Source organism: Acartia tonsa, chromosome 2 (genome assembly GCF_053477335.1).
Source record: "Acartia tonsa isolate MP-2025a chromosome 2, ASM5347733v1, whole genome shotgun sequence".
Classification (NCBI taxonomy): Eukaryota; Metazoa; Arthropoda; class Copepoda; order Calanoida; family Acartiidae; genus Acartia; species Acartia tonsa.
In genome coordinates this window covers 18,563,066-18,586,443 of record NC_137261.1, presented here as the reverse complement: position 1 = coordinate 18,586,443, position 23,378 = coordinate 18,563,066, and the positions used below count along the sequence as shown (strand labels likewise).

General features: G+C 38.0%; 1 protein-coding gene across 1 annotated transcript in view; it reads left to right on the top strand.

Annotated features, from left to right (window-relative positions):
• The window catches only part of LOC145306088 (uncharacterized), a 46,102-nt gene that overhangs the window by 19,038 nt on the left and 3,686 nt on the right, over window positions 1-23,378 (top strand). The window contains exons 16-26 of the mRNA XM_080148021.1: window positions 489-1,698; window positions 2,303-2,376; window positions 3,759-4,605; window positions 5,102-5,420; window positions 5,951-6,050; window positions 6,746-6,893; window positions 8,094-8,246; window positions 8,995-9,105; window positions 9,541-11,134; window positions 11,597-11,787; window positions 12,335-12,436. Of these exons, the coding sequence (XP_080004147.1) occupies window positions 489-1,698; window positions 2,303-2,376; window positions 3,759-4,605; window positions 5,102-5,420; window positions 5,951-6,050; window positions 6,746-6,893; window positions 8,094-8,246; window positions 8,995-9,105; window positions 9,541-11,134; window positions 11,597-11,787; window positions 12,335-12,436 (4,849 nt within the window). The remainder of the gene's footprint in view (window positions 1-488; window positions 1,699-2,302; window positions 2,377-3,758; window positions 4,606-5,101; window positions 5,421-5,950; window positions 6,051-6,745; window positions 6,894-8,093; window positions 8,247-8,994; window positions 9,106-9,540; window positions 11,135-11,596; window positions 11,788-12,334; window positions 12,437-23,378) is intronic.

Genomic DNA, 23,378 nt, shown 5'->3' with positions numbered 1-23,378 from the left:
AATCTTAAAACTTGGGAAAATTCATCATATAAGAATGATTTTATCCCTAATAACCTATCCTCTCAGTCCAAAGATAAAGCCTATATACCAGGTTTACGCAAATGTGTCAGAACTCCCCCTCCCCCCCCCCCCCTTATTGAAAATTATCTTAACATTTTTTCTCGTATTCATTCGAATCCGGTGGATAGGAACCCGTTCTCATCTATACGAAAAAAATTTAGCATCGTATTATATCCAGTTTTCTACAAATATAGAAATGTACAATCATAAGATTAAAACCAGTTTTTTTAGCCCGTGCCTTCGGCATCTCGGGGCTAAAAAAACTGGTTTTAATCTTATAATTGTACATTCTATATCCGCGGAAAGCCGTTTATAATACGATGAAAGAAATAACTATTATTCCACCAATTCGCAATACAACCAGTAAGATATTATTTTCTTGACATTTCAAATTTTTATATAAGTCACCTATCCGATTTATTTTTTAGGAATTCTCTGAAGAAAAAAGAAAACTGGTTTCTGATTTGTTTTTGAGCTATATGTCTGGCAAAATCGGCTGCAAAAAGTTTTTTGGAGATTTTAAGAAACAGATTTCGTTTGCTTACAGCGTATTCCATTTGAAAATAGCAATAAAAAGAAAACTAACTTCTCTTGATTCAATCCATCCCTGCTTTAAAGGGATAGATATAAAATTTAGCAAATTTCCTTCATATATTGATGTAGAACCCGCTTATCAACCTTTCCTCACTTATCTTACAGAAATGTACGATGAAGACAACAAAAAGTCATTTTACCGCGGAGTTTTTCTCCTTTGTAGCTGGTCTTTTAATCTTGAAGATTTTCTCAAGTACATTGAAGTAATAGATGCTTATAACCATGTAATTGAACAAGCTTTTTTTAAGTTCGCCAAAGCCTTATCTACACAAAAAGATGGATATTCAAAAGTAGTAGCGTATCTTAATCAATTCAAGGAAGTGTCACAAAAGGAGTCCCTGCAATCGCCAGAATCCTGCCATGATGCTAATGCTTATGATAATGATTCCAAATCAGAAGAGGATAAAACTGAATCTAGTCCTTCATTGAAAGCTAAAATCAATAATTCAGAAAACCTTCTCGTCCAAGATGCTTCCAGCAGCCGTGATACTTCAGAAACTGGACTGAGGTCAATTGAAACACCTTCGCCGCCCACTGTTTCACATGACTCGAACTTATCACCCATAGATCCACTAGACCAACAGGGAGACAATAATGCCTCCTTTGAAGAAGAATCCAATTCTATGCCAAACTTATCAGTATCACCCATACCACTGGACCAACAGGGTGATATTAATGCTTCCTTTGAGAAAGAATCCAATTCTATGCCAAAACCTGCCAACGAATCAACAAGCAATGTAGATTTTTCTATAGAAGTTTTGCGAGATCCATCTACAAATGAACTTAATATAACTCCGCCTATTGATAAGATTGTAGAGAATGAATTTTATAACCAAAATATTTGTAAAAATTATGATGAAAATGAAACATCTTCTGAGAACAACACAAATGCTCGCGATGACCATACTACATCTCCAACTGTCAAAGTTCCAAAAATGAATATAAAGCCAGCAAATGCTAAATATAATAGTAGAAGTGACCCGCGTTTGTCTGCTGTGCCCCTGACTAATTCTCCAAAGAAACCTACCTCACAGCCACATAAAAGTAAGTTAGATATTAATTTTCCGATTCATAGTTTTTAAGCATTTAAAAAGTACAGCTATTTTAGAACTGCGATATTTTAGCCTATTACATTATCGTATATGAAAATTGCTCATTTATGTCTTAAATGGTTTATTTGAATCTAATTCGACAAAAAAAGATTTGGGAAATCTGCTTGTTACAAAAATTAATACACCTAGGTAGCAAACATCCTTATATAAAAGTAACAGGATCTCTGTCTGTCTCTTTGTTTGTCTGTCTGTCTGTCTGTCTGTTAGTGTGTACCGAAGGATCTTGCTAACCGCTGAACCAATATGGTTGGAAATCCTATTAGTTCAAAAGCACCATATTTCAGAAAGAGAGGGGACAATGGGCTGTTTATTACACTAGTCCCCAAAGTTTAATAATAAAGTTTCCTTATTCGTTTGCTTAACAACTCTGGGGACTTTTTCTAAATTTTGATTGGTTGGTTTATTAAGTTGAGTCTTCAAACGTTTCAACCACTAATTTTAATCCACAAAAAGGGTTAATTTTGTGTCTCACCATTGGGAATGTACATCAATTTATCGGCCATTGTCTTATCCCTGACCATATTTTATTTTTTTAGTTGCAGAGAAAGAAGACAAACAACGACAAGACGTGGCTTTCATCATGAGACAAATTAATAATTATACCATGAAGGTAAATACATTTCCAGCATAGTTTCGAAACCGATTTTAATCCGCTGGATTAGAACCGGTTCTAAGCCATACTGAAAAAGCATACATCGCATTATTTTCAGTTTTCTACGACTATAAAAAATTAAATGTATAATCATAATATTAAAACAGTTTTGTTAGCCAGTGACTTCGGCATCTCGGGTCTAACAAAACTGGTTTTAATCTTTTAGTTATACTTTTATATCCACGGAAAGCTGTTTATAATACGATGCGATAAATAACTAATCAAATAGCAAATCTTGTCCATAGATAGATTGTTTAATCCGTACGTCTGGCCGCCTTAAAATGAATTCACTTAGACATAACGTAACTTTCACGATGAGACTCACAAGTTTTAATTGTCTACTTTTTGATGGAAATCAAAACTTATACCTATATAAACAGCAGTGCTATTTAAAAAAAAATGTCTAATAATAATAATCCTAAAATTCAATATTTTCTATTTTCAAACTTTAACTCATAAAAGGGGGCGTGTGTGATGTACCCCTTTAGGTGTCACCCTTCTACATACCCTAATGCAACCCCCAAAACTTCCTAGGGGGTGTACTGTAAAGGTGTCAAAAAATTGCTGTGCCCGTGTAAAGGGGGGGGGGGGGGGGTTTAATGCAACCATCTCGTAATCAGTGAGCAAATGGCACTTAGAATTCGAATTTCCATCTATAATTTTGCATGAGTAATTCTTGGTAGATCTATTTTCCCTAAATCGAACAAAAAGTTGGAAAAGTAACGGCTAACGGCTGGCGGCTCATCTGTTTTGCCATTTCTTTGATATCTATATTGCAAATTAGTCACGAAACCTCTCTGAACATAATACTCTTTTCTACTCCAAAACGCTATCAAACGGTTCTAGACGGTAGCTGTTGGTACTAGAAGTTTTAAAATTGGTTATTGCTATCATTTAACATGAATTAAACCAAAAATATGTTTTAAAAAGTTGATTCCTACGTAATTGATGATGGATTTACCCTGAAAATAGGCAAAAAACGGCTGAACGGCTGAGCCGATAGCCGTTACTTTTCCAACTTTTTGTTCGATTTAGGGAAAATAGACCTACCAAGGATTACTCATGCAAAAGTTCAGATCGAAATTCGAATTCTAAGTGTCATTTGCTCACTGATTACGAGATGGTTGCATTAAACCCCCCCCCCCCCCTTAATAATTAAAGACGCTTTATTTGATTTTGAGTAATTTTGATTATGTGAGGGTCTGGACACCTAAATGGGTGTATATTTACCCCCACGACATTAAAATAGCACCCCTCTTGTTGTATTCAACACACCCCCCTGGCAAAACCCTGTGTACACAACTGAGGGTTTAAATAATGACCTATTGTTATGTTTTTAGAAAGACAACTTGAATGAAGAACAAAAGATTGAATTCCTGTTAGACCTAGTTTCTTGCATTAACAATGAAATAACAACCCAACAATTAATCCAAAAACATCCAAATTGGAACGTTACCAACTATTCCCTATCAACAAAATTACCCTCCCTTCTTTGGGCTCTGTTTGACAAGGAAGCCTATATAACACCCAAGAAGATTAGCAAAGAGTTGTCTTACTATATTGTCGACTCAGTTAATAGAAAACTGTTGCCCCCTAAAGAAAAATATCAACCAACAGGTAAAAATGTGCCAACTGCAAGAGTCAAAAATCCTCCAAAATTTACAAATCCGCCAACCAATCAAAATCCTCCAAATGTCAGCCCTCAATCCAACCTACTAGGAGAAAATACACATGAAGTTATTTTTGTATTTCAGTTGAAAATATGTCTGAATTCAACCGTCTATTTTGTGACCTGTATAGAACTTAAAATTGGACTTTTTTTCGTGCAAGGCCTGAAAGAAATTATTAACAACTCAAAAGTGACTGTTCAAATGTCTACCTCTAGCAAAAATAAGCTCAAGTTTGTTGCCAGAAACAGTAAAGGTTTCTCGGCCATGGAAGAGACTTCATTTAAGCTGGCGTTTAATTTTGATGTGTTCAAAGATGATTTTTTCAAAAGCCCCGGCGGCATCAATATTTTTACCTTAACCCCCTCTTTTGTAAACTTTACTAAAAGATTCAAAACAGAAATAAATCCTGTCCTGAAGATGAACTTTATCACTCCCTCGCCAGAAACGATAAGATTTCAGTGGAATGATATTATTCCCGCGTTTGATACGGATATTGTGGACAATTGTATCAAAACAGGCAGGAAAATCCATTATTTTGTCAGTAAACTAATCGTAAAAGCGCAGCAACTTTGTGATTATAATTAGGGTATGTCTGTAGACTGTGAGTCCAAACGACCTCCGACTTCACTATTTTCACCATTAATGTATTATAATTTCCTGTTATTATTTATCAATAGTAATATTATCAAGGGAGGGAGCGTACATTGGGCTGTTTATTATACTAGTCCCCAAAGTTTTATAATTCCGTTCGTTTTCTTATTCTTTGGATAAATAGTTTTGTGGACTTTTAATGAATATTGATTGGTTGATTTATTAAGTTGAGTGTCCAAACGTATCAAGCACTAACTGTAATCTACAGATAGGGTAATTTTGTTATATTCATTGGAGATGTACTTCAATTTATCGGCCAATGTCTTATCTCTTTACCTTGATACCTGCTTTTATTATTATAATCATGGGTCTAGATTAAATAATAATGCTTGATTACTGACAAAACAAGGTTTTATCCATAGATAAACATGTTGTCCTGGTGTTACAGTCAAGACTTGTATTTGTCAGCCTGGATAATCCACAAAATGCTGAGATATTCACTAATCTTGGCTATGGAGAAAAAATAGGGATCAAAATGCAAACTACACTAACTAAAATCAGCTGTTCCTTTTCATTTGATAATTTTACAACTGGCTATGAGTCGGTTTCCATGTTTGTTGGGATGCAAAGACGACTGCAGTGTTTCACGGTGGATAGAGATCTGTTGTTTGTGGAGTCTGACAAACATATGATAAGCGCATGGCAAGGCAATACAAAGTCTCTCAGATTCATGCATAGAAGGAACGGATACTTATTAAAGATTTTTATTTGATCTATTTTCATTTAAAAAGACATAAGTTTTCATAAAAACTAGTCTTGTTATAAAATAAATTGAATTTAAGGGGAGGGGAAATTTTTCTTAGTTAGTGTTTTACCTTATGTTATGTTTTGTTACATTAGGTACAGGGTAGCCCCACAAGGCATAGGCCCTGCAGGGTTAGGGCATCGCAGGTTTAGGCACCTCAACGCTCCTTTCAAAAGTAAGGTAGGGAGGGTTTCTGTGCTCGCTAGATACTTTAAAGGAAGAACTTTCTACATTCCACATATTGCGTCCTAAAAGATGGAAACTTATTTAAACATGTGACCAAATCTATCATCCACTAATTGTAATCTACAGAAGGGGTCTTTTCTTTCGTATCTTCATTGGGGATGTACTTTAATTCATCGGCCATTGTCTTATCCCTTAGATCCCTGATTATTATGCCTGTGGTATTGTTGTACAGATATTTGATCTTTGATTAAAATTAGTTAAATAACTATCTGTAAAAAAGAATAAAATGTGTGGCAACTGCAAGAATAGATCTTGGAAATGCCATCGTCCCCGTTCAGATTATTTATTTTCAACAACAACATAGCCAGAGAAATGTACAGGTAAAGTTACATCGTATTATAAACAGCTTTCCGCGGATATGAAAACGTACAATTATGGATTAAAACCAGTTTTGTTAGCCACGAGAGGCACGGCTAAAAAAATAAGGTTTCTTATAATTGTACATTTTTATTCATAGAAAACTGCATCTAATACGATGCTATACATAATTTTTCAGTATGGCTGAGAACTGGTTCTAATAACAGTTTTTTTTTCAATCACCCAATCGAAATGTTATTTTTATTATTACTAGCGGTAACGCCCCCTAGAGGCCTCTAGAGGCACTTTAGGAAGGGGGATGTTGAATTTGTCTTTTATTTTAGATTTCAAAAGAAAAAGAAAAATTATTCGGGGGGGGGGTTAATTTTTTCCTAGGAGCGATTTCTCTTGGGAGCGTGGTACCCTCCCCCAAAATAGTTCTAAACCTTTCCAGGACCTATGAGAAGCTACACTGTAAAGGAGAACCATAAGGGTTCAGCGTTCAAACATCCCGTCACTTTATCATAAGGATTGAACTAAAAGTTTTTAGTGCTTAAAGGCACCGGCTAAAAAAAAACTGGTTTTAATCTTATGATTGTACATTTTTATATTCGTAGAAAGCTGGATATAATTCGGTGCTAGACATAGTTTTTTTCATATGGATGAGAACCGGTTCCTATCCACCGGATTCGAATGAATACGAGAATATTTTATTCAGGTGTTCAAGATCAACGCTGTGCACAAGAACCTGAAGCGAGACATTGGACTTGTATCTAATGTGAATGATATGAATTATCTGGAATCTCATGCTGGTGATGTGATTGATAAGGATGTCAAATTTGTCTACTCTCCTTCGAACAGAGAAGGTAACTCAATTTTAGGACGTATTCATTTCAGGAATAATCCAACAAGTGAAATAAATCTAAAATAATAATTGGAGGCAGATAAAAAGGTCGTCTTTACTACGATGTGTTGCCCCCAAAAATCACGGAATTAAATCTGTTGTTGGTTAAAGCCACAAGGAAAAAGGATAAGAGGATGAATACTCACCACCTTTTCATGGTAAAATACTACTTCCCCATCCCTAAATTTTTAAAGACGAAAATCAAAAGCCGCCCAGGGCTTTTTGTATGTCAATCATAAATAATAATGTGAATAAAAAGAAAAGCGATATTTAGCAAACAGCCGTGGGCGGTCAGAATCAGCTGAATGTTTATTATGAAAAAAATTCTCCCATTTTAGAAATGAAAGGATTCATCTTTCATGCACAAATTTTTATAAAAAAAAATAAATTCTTTGTAATTTTTAATTAAAACGACAATTTCTAAAAGTAAAAAGTAAAAAAAATATTTTTTAGATGTTGTTATTTTAGTATTTTTTTTTATTTTTAATAACAAAATTTTCTTTTTATTTTTAATTTAAATATTATATTCTAATTATTAAAACTTTACATATTAATTTTGTAATCCTCCCATTGGAAAAGTGGTAGAATAGCAATAAAATTTAGCGCGGCAACAGCGCTAATTAGGCCCCTGGGCCCACTGCCTATTTTCGTCTTCTAGTTGCTTCGATTCCTCTCTTTTATTTTTTTCTCTATGGTTAAAGCTGATTAGTTAGATGTTTTCCTGGGGTTATAATCCTTGGTATTTTTGACCCACCCTCACCACAAAATAGATTTATACCTTCTAATGTCCAATACAAAGCTTATCTGATCAGAATATATCATTGAATGAGAACCTAGTGGACTCCAGGGAGGGAGGGGACATTGGACTGTTTATTACACTAGTCCTCAAAGTTGTATAATACGTTTTCTTATTTGTTGCCTCAAAAACTTTGGGCGCTATTTTAAATTTTGATTGGTTGTTAAATTAAGCTGAGTGTCAAATCGTTTCAACAACTACTTGTAATCTACAGAAGGTGTAATGTTTTGTATCATCATTGGGGACGTTCATCAATTAATCTGCATTGTCTTATCCCTTTAGATCCCTAAATATTTCTTCCACCATTGATATCCATCTGCTTAAATTTACAATTTATTTAGGTATTAAAATGTTACATTTTTTCAGAATCGTTTAAGCTGATATTATCAGATGAGAAATTCATCTATCTGTCCTGCTATCCTGTGTTCAAGACAACTGTGCTCAAGTATTGTAACGTGCTCACTAGTCTTGTAGACTTTGACAAGGGTAACCCCCTGCGTACCTGGAAACCTATGGCAGGTAGGTTTATACCTGAGAGGGAGGGGACATTAGGCTGTTTATTACACTAGTCCCCACCCAAAGTCTTAAAATAACGTTTTCTTATGTGTTTGCTTAACCATCATTTTCTTGAATTTTGATTTGTTTGTTCATTTAGTTCAGTGTCTAAACGTTTCAAACACTAATTGTGATATAAAGAAGGGGTAATTTTGTGTTTCGTCATCGGGGATTTATCAATTTGTCTTATCCCCTTAGATCCCTGGGTTTATACATTTTAGCAATATAATCTTTGAAATAACCTAAAGGAATCATTTGATTTACCTACCTGTTACCCAGGGGTAGCTATTCTAACAATCAATTCTACAAAAAAAATTACGAAACCTTTAAAAGTAAGGTGGAAGTATATTTTGTTTTTTCATGTAATTGAAGAGGGGTGGGTAAGAAGGGGAAGGGAAAGGGGGCCGTGGGGAAATTTTCCTTTAGAATTGTTTGTTAGAATCCCATTCCCTTTTCCCTGCCTGTTACCTAATTGGGGCAGAATTCTCTTTCGATTTCGATCATATATAAAACCTAATCAGCTTGTAATTGGATGGAATAGTCAAACGCCCACTGTTAGATATTACTTTAAGTAACATTCAACAGACAAACAACTTTTGATTGAGTGTTGTACCACCGTTGCGGGTTTTACAGGAAACATACTAAACACTGACTTGTTCTGTTGATTATCTTATAAATACTCATTATAGAACTACCTATGTACTAATTGTAGGTGACTGTCCCATTCAACACAAACAGCTCAATATTCCGGAGGATTTACCAGATGAACTGCTGGCCCGCTGTGCTGAATCCGCGGCTGACGCCGGAAATTCTTCATCTACAGGTACGGTTTTTAATTCTAGTTCCTTTTCTCTTGCGGTTAGGGTAGTGTGGGGGTTGTTGTATTCCAGCAAATGGCATTGGCTTTAGAATAGGTTCAAGTTTACGTAGATATTGATATTTATTCAAATTATCTTAAGCCTAAGTTTTAATTAAAGTAAAATAATAACTGCCTTAATCACTACCTAAGTGTTGAATATTTTGTAGTCATCAAAACTACAAAAATATCAAGGATAAATAGATTTTTCATAATTTGAAAAACCTGTTTTTGTGTTGCTTAAACATTTATTTATCGCATCGTATTACAGACAGCTTTCCGCGGATATTAAAACACATTTTTGGGATTTCATTTTTTTAAAGTTTGTCTTTGAATAAAATACTAAATTTTTAACTTTATGAATATTATTACTTATCTTTTTAATGTTAATAATTTTTACAGGAAATCAAACCCCGGGTAGTAGTAGCAACATGTCATCACCTGCACTGTCCCCAAGAAAAAGAATTTCTGATTCTTCCCTTTCCCCTGGTGGACTATCCCCCACAAAGAAAGTATACTCCCACCAGTTTCCCAAGAAGAGAAAGCGGGAGGTAACCTCCCAACTGTTACCCCAGCAAGTTAAGAGACTCAAATCAATGCCACCCTCCCCCAGTAAGAGGGTTCTTGAGGAAGGAGAAGTGGAAAAAACACTGTCTGATATTTCTGACGCAGAATTGGAAACTGGTGGGACAGGTAGCTTAACACCAGCTGTCAGTTTAGATAATGTTTCTGATACCTCTTTCGAGGGCAGAAGTTTGTCTTTGGTGGATAAACCAGTCAATGATCCGTTGCTTGAACTACTTGAAGATGTAACCAATGACACTTCTACCAATGAGAATAACACTAATGAAAATGACTTAGAAACATCGCATGACACAAGCATATTTGATATTGAAACTGTTACAGATAAGACCGACAATGGAAGCAAAAATACTCTACAAACAGCTGATTTTGCTGAGAAGGAAGACGATTCAAAGGATAATTCTACAGAAAAGACTGACAATGGAAGCAAAGATACTCTACAAACAGCTGATTTTACAGAGAAAGAAGACGATTCAAAGGATGATTCTGATTCTGAAATTAACAAAGCAACTAGTATTCCTACAAATGATGATAACACTACTCAAGCCTCTAATACAAATTTGCTAGAAGTTGACAAAGAAAATATTGTAAATGAAAAATCTTTGGGCGAATCTGAAGAATGTTCCAATGAAAATTTACTAAAATCCGCGAAACTGAAGCCATGTAGAATAACTTTGACCCCTTTGCCAGCTTCTGCATGTAAAAATTCAGATACAGATTCAAGTTCTGATGAAGCAAGTGATAAGCAATCAAATGAACCTAGCAAAAACAGAAATCAAAATCGGCCAAAACCGTTTGAAACCCAGAAAAGTCATGATTCCTATTTCAATGACAAAAGAAAAGAGCTGCCTAAAACTTTACAAAGTCAAAAAAGTCATGAGCCAAACATTGGAAAAGAAAACAAAGGCCATCAGTCAAACAGTGGAAGTAGCAAGCAAAAAAGACCATCTTTCCATCGTCAACAAAGTAAAACATTACCCTCAAAACCTGTAATACAAACACAAAAAAGCATAGATATAAAATCTCAATCAAAAGCCCCCACAGACTATCTCTCTCATATACTCAATACAAGCAACATTAACCAGCCAATTAAACCAGGAGAAAAAGGTGTTAGCAATGAATCATCTAAAAACAGAAATAACCCCTTAACAAACACATCTAAAAAATCAACAAGCTCCACCAAAAAATCTCCTAATAATGACAGCACTAAAAATGATAAAGATTTAGAAGATAAATGCGGGAAACCAAACAAAAATCCGCCATCTTGCCTTGACAATGAGGAGATGATAGATCTTGCATATGATGATATAGAGCGGCTACAAGATATCCCGGGAGTTAATGAAGAACAAGCACAGAAGATTATTGATTACAGGGAGAGAAAATCTATCAAAGATTTCTTTGATTTTTCGACAAGGTAAAATAATTCGTTGGGGCACAGTGTGCAGCCACTCTATAATGAAAGGGTATGTCCGTAATTTTCAAATCTGTACAAATGCCGACTCTAAAGATTTGAAGCAGAAATGAATTGTAGTTAAAAATTCCATTATTACCTTTATAACTTAAAAACCTTGTTATATAAAGTAGTAAGTAAGGTTTTTTTTGTCTGAAGCTGAAGATTTCGAGAACTATTGAACTAAGTAGATTCTACATGTTAGGGAAGCTTCATATAGGTAACGGGATGGTTTTAGGCTATTTTAGATAAAGAAGTAATCCTTGGGATGGTATTAGGCTATTTTTCTGTTCCCTTTGGATACAAAAGCCTCCTAGATGCTAGGGGCGCAGCGGCTGGTAATTCATAAATGAAACGATAATCTTCGGATAAAATTAATATAATATGACCCCCTTACAACTTTTTGACATAATTCATTTATCCTAGACTATTCTTCCTGAAGCTGTTCGTCAACATAATCCAATTTGATGTCGGAGCTTTGAGGAGGGGAAATTTGATCCTAGCTTTCAACGGGAAACGGCTGGATACAACGTCCATGGATGAAACGCTGCGTTGTTTCAAGCTGGCGACTCCGGATATGGCGAATATAGCAGTACCTCAAATTATTGTTATAGCAGGTAATATCATAATATTTGTTGTTGAAGCCGAGCTACTTTATGATTAGTTTGTACTTTGTACTAGTTCATTTGTTATCAACTAAACTCATAAATACGCCTTTTTTCCCCCATAGTTTTTTCCCCATTGAGGAGGGGGAAATGTTTTCAGTACTCTTTTTTTTTGTAATTTTAATGGTTAATGGAAAACAAATTAATAACTGTAATTTTGTCATCCTTGTATTTATGTTATGCTTTATTTTGTATTGTTAGGTCTTTCGTAATCTAGGCCTTTTGTTGGATTATGTCTTTTGTATGATTAGATTTTATGTAATTTAGGTCCTTTGTAATTTTGGTCTTTTGTAATTTTGACCTATGTAGGAATATGTCATTTGTAAGATTAGGTCTTATGTAATTTATGTCTTATGTAATTAGGTTTTTTTGTAGCAACACCTTTTTAATTCTTAAAAAAGACCTAACTGTCATTTTTGCCATACTTTTATTTTAAAGCCTCCTGTAGGGTCAGGTCTTTTGTAGTTTGTTTTTTTGTAGCAACACCTTTTCAATGCAGGTTGTACCAGCAATTCCGATATAAAAGATGAGTTTAGAAGAGCTAGAAGAAAGACTGGAGTCAAGTGGGTCCAGCTTGTGGAACAGTGGATCAAACAATCAGGTAAAACATTTCCAGATTACTTCGTCATTTACCTCATATGGGCGAGGCTGCTGTCCATGACACTTTAACGTCAGGTCCAACAACCCTGGAAATTTGTCTGGAAGTCCTAACTTTGTATGGTTATGAGTTGCGCTTGTTTTGGACCAAGGCATTCCCTCTACTCTTAACTATCAATGTTAAATTTGAAAAGAACGTGTCCTAACTTTTGTGATTTTTTAAAAATAGCTAGTCGGCGCTTTTAGTAAGTAGTAGATGTAAAATGATCCTTAGAATTTATACATGCAATCGTTTTTTTTTTTGTAGACCTCTTATTTTTAAAATAATTTAAGTTTTAAAAAAATAAGTTGGTTTTAAGGTAATAAAACGCAACAAGAAAAAGAAAATTGCCATTATGAACAAATATACTAAAATCTATTATAATTTGACACCTTACTTTTTCAATTGAAAAAAAATCTATTTTGTATAACCCCGGCGAATCAAAACTTTGAACTTTAGAAGCTTGTAGCGAATAGGTAAACAAAAATCACAAAAGTTTTGACACGTTCTTTAAAACATTACTCAAGAACTTTTTAGCTTATCATCAAATACACTAATCCAATAACTGAACTCAGTGATAAAAGATAAAGCAATATTACTTGCAGTTTTAGTTTTTGGGAGGTTTTACATTATTTTTATTTGGTATGCTCTTCCAGAAGGAAAGTTGCAAAAAATTTCAAAGTTTCAACACTTTCATATTTAAGATTTTATGAAAAGAATTAGAATGATTTCTTTAGTAGGAAAAGCCCGTTATCCCAGTTATTAGATTTACTCCTTATTAAGATTTCCTTTCCTATAATTGTATAACTTCGACCCCCCCCCCCCCCTCTTCCCTCCCATTACATACCTAAATTAACATTCAAAGCTATCTGTGATGTCCAGACCAAGCTTAAATTTGGAAAATCTTTAGCTAACCCAATTCATAGGAATCATGAATTCATGGCCGGTTTTGGCCGGATCCGGCTCAAATTTTGCATGGAGTCATCCTTTGATATTCCCAACAGTTGATACTTGACTCAGCAAGATCCCAGAAAAGTGTGGTATATCTACCCTTGCCAATGTCTACTAATGTGAAATTCCAAAATCGACCCACCCTAGTGTGTGGGTGATTTTTTTTCAAGGAGGAGAGGAGGGTTGCATTACGCAATACTTAAGAAATTATTTTTTAACAATATTATATTTTATCCTAGCAATTTTTTCTCTCCTATTCTAAGTAATAATTTGGGGGGGGGGGGTTGGGGTGGAGTATATAGATATTCAGAAAAGTGTCTACTCCCTTCCTGCAGGGGTGTATATTTTCAAATTTGACCCTGCTGAGGGGGGGGGGGGAATAAAAATTATGTGGTGGGGGGGGGGAATGTAAACATTTGGAGGACTGATAGCATTTTTTTTTCTATTTTTCTCCTCTCTTTGGTGAAAAAAAAAAATATGTGGAAGGGGGCATAATATGAATATAATAAAGAGTTCTGAAAATAGTTTTCCATTCTATCCCCTTCCTTGCTGGAAAAAACTAAGAGGGGAAAAAAATAAAAAATTTGCAGCTGGGGAAAAAATATGAATTTTGTGAAGAATAGCCTTCCTGTTAAAAAAATTTGTTCAGTTTGTGAAATACATTCGTCAACAAATATTAAATTGTAAAGATAACGAAAAAAAAAATAATTATCAAGTGTAAAACAAAATAAATTCTAGTTGTTAACAAGTGTTTAAAAGTGCAATTTGATCCTATTCATCTGAATTTTGGAATACTGATTCCTTAAACAACAAGGTATAATGTTATATATGTTCTCTATAATCAAGTTCCATAAATATATATTTATGTATATAAGTATGTCTTTTAAGCAGCGTTTCGGAGCCGGAGCCGTATTTTTCGTTAAAAACGGCTCTGGCTCCAGATTAGCTAAAAATGATTTTTAAAAGTAATATTATAATTTGGCAACGGTCTATTTCTATATAATAAACTGAAAAACTATTGTTACTTAACAAATAGACACACATCCTTCTACTTTTATATAGCTTCAATCAAATAAAAGCAAAATATTTTATATTATTTATTTTTTTTTATCAAATTCAATAATGAAAAAAAATTTATATATTAATTTTAAGGTAGGAGCCGAAGCTGGAGCCGTATTTCCAGATACGGCTCCGAAACGCTGCTTTTAGGAGTATACTGTATTTAAGCAGTATTACAACAAATTTCCTTACAATTATGTTTAGACTTATACATTTATATTCTACTTTTTCAGTTCTAACACTCTTCAAGTGTTAATGTTCGTTTGTCCTACCGTTTAAGAGCTTCGCTTGTATGAATGGCATCCTTGTTCTTTCAATCCTACAAAAACAAATATTCAGTTCTTATACCTTTTGAAAATGAATTATACCTAAATACTTTGATTTAGGAAGTGTTAGGTATATCACCTAAAGAAAAACTAATATCGATTATTTTAAATCCAATTTTAGTTTTCATTGATACGAATTAAAGATTAGTTGATGCAATAAAAAGCAGAAAACCGAGAAAGAGAGAGGGGACAATGGGCTATTTATTACACTAATCCACCAAGTTTTATAAGGGGGGGGGGGGGGCGTAATGACATCTATTCTTAAACCGTGAGCAAAATGGTCTAAATATTGAGCTAGACCCTTCAAACTTGGTATATAAGCTAGGGTTGGGCCGGATACCGGATATTGAAACTATCCGGCCGGATATCCGGCAATATAATCTTTTATATTTTACAACAAAAATCTGTTTTTTTATCTTAAATGGCTGTAATTTTCTTATAATTGAAGCTAGAAGAAAAAAATTTTCTGAATATGTTTATCTTAATGTAAATTTTATATTAGAAATCTCAAAACATAAATTTTGGCGGTGGCAGCAGTACTTGGCAGCTGCCAGCCGCAAACGGACGGTTGGCAGGTAAACGGCAACGGATTTTATGAAATTGTAATATGTCATGAAGATATATAAAAAAGCCTAAGTTTAAAATTTGAAATCTTCAAGTAAAAATTTGCGGTCACAGGAATCGTGTAAAGATTTCTGGAGACCTGGAGGTTCAGGACTTGCAGGATTATACCTGGAACCTGAAATCGACTTGAACACATATATTACATATGAGGATGTACGACTATAGGATATTTTAGTATTAGATAACATGAAATGCTTTGTTTAAATAATAAAAATTTCAACTCTTAGTTATGTGTCGTACCCATATTTCGAAAGTTACTCAGTTATAGCCCTCTACCTTTTATACACAGAAAATAGGATAGAAAAAAAACAAGAGGAAGGGGTCAGGCATTCAACGCCACCTCCCCGCCAATCCTCCAACCATTAGAGGTTGATATTACAGATTGAGGGTTGTAATAGTTAATTAGATTTATTTGCTAAGAAGAAAGATTATTTAATAGTTACTTAATTTTTCAGTTTTAACCTTAATTTTATCCTATTATATAAAGTAGTAAGCTTTTTTTGTCTGTAGCGAAGGATCTCGCTAACCACTGAACCGATATGGTTCTCCTTTAGAGTAAAGCTTCTTATAGGTCCCAGGGTGGTCTAAGGCTGTTTATTTTTTATAAAAAAAATCGTTGTAAGGTTTTAAGTTAATTTTCTGCACTTTCATGTCCCTTCTAATATCTATAGATACTAGGGACGCAGCCGCTAGTATAATATAAAACACCAGTTTATGAAGAAATATTTTGCAGTAGTCCCTTTTGTGGTAACGCCCCTTAAGGAGCGATTATTCGTATTTTCACAGTAGCTTTCCCCCTATTTCTAGCCCCTCGCGGGGTACTCTAACCTTGCGGGGCCAATTGCCTAACCCTGCGGGGCAATCACCTAACCAAATATAACCTAACCTAACCTAAAATAACCTATTAAAAGCAATTTCAAAAAGTCAACGAATCGCCCCTTAAGGTGCGTTGCCACGAAAGGAACTATATCCTTTTTAGATTCTTTAATATGTAGTAATTTGGCCGGATATCCGGTAATTTGGCCGGTTATCCGGCCGGGTATCCGGTAATTTGGCCGGTTATCCGGCCGGATATCCGGTAATTTGGCCGGATAACTGGATATTTACCGGATATCCGGCATTTGAAATCAGCTGGATATCCGGTATCCGGCCAAAAAAATATCCGGCCCAACCCTAATATAAGCCTAGTCCTGTAGGTATTACATCTAAATGGCAAAAAAATCCAAATTTTTTTATTTTTAGGTTAGGTTAGGTAAGAAAAACCCTGCGGAAATGGGGTTTTTAGGCTTTTTTTGGTCTATATTGATGTGGAAACTTACCCTAAATTGTGTTTTCTTAAGGTTTTAACCTAAATACACTGTGTCTATTCATAAGGACATTATTTAAGATGATTCATGATTAAGTTGGGGACCTCCCCAGGGGGCTAGGTGGGTGGCCCGCTGGGGTTAAGTGCATTTTTCCCAATATACATGTTGTGACACATCAAATTATATGTTTTTTAGGTCAAGGAACTCAAATTCAGAACTAAAATAAGCATTAGACTAATCTGAAGCTAGCCACAGCGGGCTAGGTTGGTGGCCCGCAGGGGTTAAGTGCATTTTTTTCCAATATATATCTTGTTATATATCAAAATATAGGTTTTTTAGGTCAAGGAACTCAAATTCTGAGCGAAAATTAGCATTAGACTAACCTGAAGCTAACCCCCCCCCCCCCCGGGCTAGGTTGGTTTTCTGCAGGGCTTAAGAGCATTTACCTAACCTAGAAACTTACTTATATTTTTACAGGTTTTTTTCTTGAATAAACTGTGTCTATTAATGAAGACTTTATTTCAGATGATCCAGCTAGTCGGGGACCGACCCCAGCGGGCTAGGTGGGTGACCCACAGGGGTTAAGTGCATTTTTTCCAATATATATGTTGTGATACATCAAATTATAAGTTTTTTAGGTCAGTAACTCAAATGCAGAGCTAGAATTAGCATAAGACTAATCTGAATCTAGCCCCAGCGGGCTAGGTCGGTGGCCCGCAGGGGTTAAATGCATTATTTTTAATATATATCTTGTTATATATCAAAATATAATATCAAAATATAGGGTGCAAGCTTTTCCGCAGTGGACCTATCCGGGGAGGAGGAGAAGAAGATGTACACCCCCGGGCAAACCTGCACCAAACCACCTGTTCTGACAGCCATGTCTCCCGTCCGGGTTTCCCCCACGGGGCTGGCCTAAAGGGCTTTTAAGTCAGCCCCTGTCAGCTCTGGAGGCCTTGGAGGCCTTTCAACTCCAACCCTCCATAACCACATCCAACATCACCCCCCCTCCTCCCCTCATCCTCTCTGGCGACATCCATCCAAATCCTGGTCCCAAATACCCTTGCTCTACCTGCTCCCGCAACATAACCCGCTCCTCTGGTGCCTTCCTCTGTAACTCCTGCCAACTTTGGGTTCATCCTAAATGTTCCCTCCTCTCATCCAAATCTGAATACAATTCTAACTGGTCCTGTCCACCCTGCATCTCTGCCTCCCCTGCCCCCTTCTCACCTATTTCCCCCCAACAACCTACACCCCCACCTAAATCCCGTAGCCCCAAATTTCCATGTCCTATCTGTTCCTTAGGTGTTACAAAATCCACTGGCTCCTTCCAATGTAACTCCTGCCTCCAATGGGTCCACCCCAAATGCTCCCTCCTTCCATCCTCCACCCACTACTCTCCCTTCTGGATATGCCCCTCCTGTTCCCCCCAAAATTCCCCCCCTCCCTCACCCTCCACACCCAACTCCCTGTCCCCCCCACCTTCCCCAACAGCACCTCCATCACCACCACACCCTCAAACACCCCCGCCCCCTCCTCCCCCCATCCCTGCCCTCCGCAAACCTCCTGGTAAACCTTTCATCCTCCAATTCAACTGTAATGGTCTCCTTACCACCCAAGATGAACTCCACAATCTTATTTCAACCCTTAACATCCCAATTACCTGCCTCCAAGAAACTAAACTCTCCTGCAAATCCAATCCTAAACCTCTCCCTGGCTATAACTTCATCAGGAAGGATCAACAAGACCGACCTGGTGGAGGAATAGCCTTCCTCATCGCCAAAGACATCCCCTTCACACACCTTAACCTTAACCACCTCTCCAATAGCCCCCTTGAGGTTGATGGCATGCAAATTTCCCGCAATGGCTCCCATCTACAAATCATCAACCTTTACCTCCCCCCACACTCCTCCTGCCCCCCACAATACACCCCTGACTTTAACCTCCTTTTTGAAAATCCAAATGACCTTATCCTAGTCGGTGACTTCAATGCCCACAACCCCGCCTGGAACTCCATCACCCTTGACCAATCTGCCATGAATCGTGGGGAGGCTCTGCTGGAAGCTCTCAATGAGAGCAGCCTCTGCCTCCTCAACGAGGATTCCCCTACCCGCCTTCCCCCCAACGGCCAACCCACATCCCCTGACCTTTCCCTATGCTCTGCCCACCTTGCCCTTGATTTCTCCTGGCACACCCTCACCACCCTCCGCTCTGATCACCTCCCCATTCTCCTCTCCCTCCCTGAAATCACCAGAACCCCCCGCCCTGTTAAAACCTTCCACAACTTCCATAAAGCAGACTGGGACACCTTTACCCTTGAAACCGAAACCCTCTTTGAAGACCTTCCTGACCCTTCCTCCTGCTCCCAAGGTGAAGCCACTTTTCGCCAAATCCTTCAAACTGCCTCCAAACACACTGTCCCTGCCGGCTTCATCAAAAACCAAAACCCCTCCCTCCCTCAGTCTGCTAAACCCCTCATCCAGCAAAGAGACTTCTTAAGAGAAACCAACCCCCATGATCCTCAAATCCAAATCCTTAATGACCAAATCTCCTCAATAGTTAACCAACATTCCAACAAAAAATGGCAAGAAACCCTTTCTAAATCCGACCATAGAACAAACCCTTCCAAATTCTGGTCCCTTCTCAAATCCCTTTCCGGCAAAAACAACTCCCCTCCCTCCAACCAACCCATTTCCTTCAACAACAACAAAGTCCACACCTCCCACCTCCACATTGCTGAATCCTTCACCAGTCAATTCACCTCTGTCTCCCGCCACACTTCAAACCCTTTCTCCAGAAAAATCATCCGAAAAATTCGCCGCCGTAACCACCTTAACAGAGACTTCCAACCTTTCACCCCTGCCCTTGTCCTTGAAGCAATTAAAAATTCCTCCAATTCCTCTGCACTTGGCCCAGACAACCTTAACATCCTTCACCTCAAACACCTTGGTCCAAATGGCATTTCCTACCTCACTAAACTTTTCAACCTCTCCATCTCCGCTGCTAACATCCCTGCCATTTGGAAACTATCCAAAATCATTGCCCTCCTCAAACCTGGTAAACCCCCTGACCTCTCCACCTCCTACCGCCCAATCTCCCTCCTCTGTCCTGCTGCAAAAGTCCTTGAACGCCTACTCCTTCCCTACCTAAAACAATCCCTTTCCACCCACCCCTCACAACATGGATTTAAACCCCTCCACTCCACCACCTCCTCCCTTCTCAACCTTTCCACCACCATTGCCAATGGCTTCAACCAAAACCTCCCTCCCAGCCGCACAACTGTTGCCTCCATCGACCTTTCCAAAGCATTTGACTGCATCCCCATCCACCTCCTTCTCCAAAAAATCTCCTCCTCCAACCTTCATCCTAACATCATCAGATGGCTGTCCTGCTACTTGCGTGGCAGGATGGCTTTCTGTTCCTACCAAAACACCAATGCCTCTCCTAAAATCGTCCACACTGGTGTCCCCCAAGGCTCTGTTATCTCCCCTGTCCTCTTCAACTTCTACATAGCAGATGCCCCCCACATTCCCCCTGCCCTCACCTCCTCCTATGCCGACGACCTTAACTCCTTCCACTCCTCTCCTGACATCCCCCAGTCAGTTGAATCCATCAACTCCCACCTCTCCTCAATCGCTGACTGGGCCTCCTCCAACGGCCTCTCCATCGCCCCCAACAAATCCACTGTCACCCTCTTCACCCCCGACCGCAAACACCAATCTAACCTCCATCCTCAAGTCCAAATTAATGGCTCCACCCTTCCCCTTGAGAAAACCCCTAAAATCCTTGGAGTTACCTTTGACACCTTCTTCAATTTCAGTTCCCATGTCTCCACCATTTCCTCAAAAATTTTCTCCCGCCTTAGAATCCTCAAATGTCTGGCTGGCACCAAATGGGGCCACCAGAAGGAGACCCTCCTCACCACCTACAACACCCTCCTCCGCCCCATCACCACCTATGCCTGTCCTGTTTGGTTCCCTAACACCTCCAAAAACAACATTGACAAACTCCAAGTCCTCCAAAACCAAGCCCTCCGCATCTGTACTGGTTCCACTAAAAAATCTCCTATCAGCCACCTCCACCAAGAAACCAAAATCCTACCAGTACGGAACCACCTTTCCCTTTTATGTTCCCAGTACCTGGCCTCCTCCCTCCGTCCCTCCCATCCATCCTTCCACAACGTCACAACCCCCCCTGGCCCTAGATCCAAAAAATCCACCCTTCAATCCATGTTCCTTCCTACCCTACAACCTTTTCTTTCACCCGACAACACCCTCCTTCCCACAAACTACAAATCCACAATCTCCAGACTCCACACCTCTGCTGTTACCCAAGCCATAAATTCCTACCCCCCAAATCCTGTCCTCAACCACGCCCCCCCTGACATCAACCCTTCCGAGACCCAACTTCCCAGGCACTACAGAACCATCCTCTCCCAATTAAGATCCAACTATTGTCCTAAACTACAAAGCTACCTCCATTCCATCAACGCTTCTCTTACCCCCAACTGCCCATCCTGTCCCGCCAATCCTACCCCAGAAACTGTCCAACATCTCTTTTCCTGCCCAAATAATCCCACTAATCTCACTCCTATGGACCTTTGGCAAAACCCCTCCCATGTAGCTGCCTTCCTCTCCACCCATCCAAGTTTCACTAGTCTTCCTCCCCTCCTCCGCCCACCTCCAGAGCCCCCACCATAAGCCCCCCCCCCCCCACCATCCTTCTGATGACAACCCGGACCGGAAACGGACCAAGAACAGCCAATACAACAACAACAACATCAAAATATAGGTTTTAAGGTCAAGAAACTCAAATTCAGAGCTAAAATTAGCATAAGACTTACCTGAAGCTAACCCCCACGGGCTAGGTAGATTTTCCGCAGGGATTATGTACATTTTACCTAACCTAACCTAGAAACTTACTTATTCTTTTTGTTTTTTTTTCCTTAAATAAACTTTGTCTATTAATGAGGACATTATTTTAGATAATCCAGCAAGTTGGGGCCCGCCCCCAGCGGGCTAGGTGGGTGGCCCAGAGTTGTAGTGCATTTTTTCTAAAGTATGTGTTGTCATACAATTATACAATTAAAGGTTTTTTAGGTCAAGAAACTTAAATTCAGAGCTATTTAAAGCATTAGACTGACCTAAGGCTAACCCCTGCGGATTATATTATATCATCCTTATACTAAAGTAACAGGATGTCTGTGTGTTAGTGTTAACAGGGTAGCTTCTCATAGGTCCCGGGAAGGTTTATAACTATTTTGGGGGAGGGTACCACCACCCTCCCAAGAGAAATCGCCCCTAGAAAAATTTCCCCTCCCCCCCAAAAAAAAATAAAAATTCCCCCCTAAATTTTTTTTAAAATTTTTCTTTTAAAATCTAAAATAATAAAATTGGGTTATAAAATTCGACTCTCCTCAAGTGCCCCTAGAGGCCTCTAGGGGCGTAGCCGCTAGTCCTTATACTAAAGTAACAGGATTTCTGTGTGTTTGTACCGAAGGGACTTGCTAACCGCTGAATCGATCGGGTTCTCCTTAACAGGGTAGCTACTCAGAGGTTCTGGGAAGGTTTATAACTATTTTCTTGGGGGGTTCTACACCCCTAACTCCCCAAAAAAATAAAAATCCTCCCCCCCCCCAAATTTTTTTTTTATTTTTCTATTTTTTTAACTAAAATAAAAAAGGAGGGGGAAGGGCACCCCCCCCCAAAAAAAAGAATTTTCACCCCCCTAAATTTTTTTTTACTTTTTCTTTAAAATCTTATATAAAAAATTGGGTTATCAAATTCGACTCCCCCCTTCTCAAGTGCCCCTAGAGGCCTCTAGGGGCGTAGCCGCTAGTTTTAAATAAAGTCCTCATTAATAGACACAGTTTATTAAAAAACCTATAAAAATATAAGTAAGTTTCTAGGTTAGGTTAGGTAAATACTCTTAAGCCCTGCAGAAATCCAACCTAGCCCGGGGGTGTTAGCTTCAGGTTAGTCTAATGCTAATTTTCGCTCAGAATTTGAATTCCTTGACCTAAAAAACCTATATTTTGATATATAACAAGATATATATTGGAAAAAAATGCACTTAACCCATGCGGGCCACCAACCTAGCCCGCTGGGGCTAGCTTCAGATTAGTCTTATGCTAATTCTAGCTCTGAATTTGAGATACTGACCTAAAAACTTTGATTGATGATTTGATGTATCACAACATATATATTGAGAAAAATACACTTAACCCCTGCGGGCCACCTACCTAGCCCCCTGGGGTCGGTCCCCAACTTGCTGGATCATCTTAAATAAAGTCCTCATTAATAGACACAGTTTATTCAAGAAAAAAACCTGTAAAAATATGAGGAAGTTTCTAGGTTAGGTTAGGTAAATGGTCTTACGCCCTGCAGAAAACCAACCTAGTCTGGGGGGTTAGCTTCAGGTTAGTCTAATGCTAATTTTCGCTCAGAATTTGAGTTCCTTGACCTAAAAAACCTATATTTTGATATATAACAAGATATATATTGGAAAAAATCCACTTAACCCCTGCGGGCCACCAACCTAGCCCGCTGGGCTAGCTTCAGATTAGTCTAATGCTTATCTTAGCCCTGAATTTGAGTTCCTTGACCTAAAAAACATATAATTTAATGTGTCACAACATGT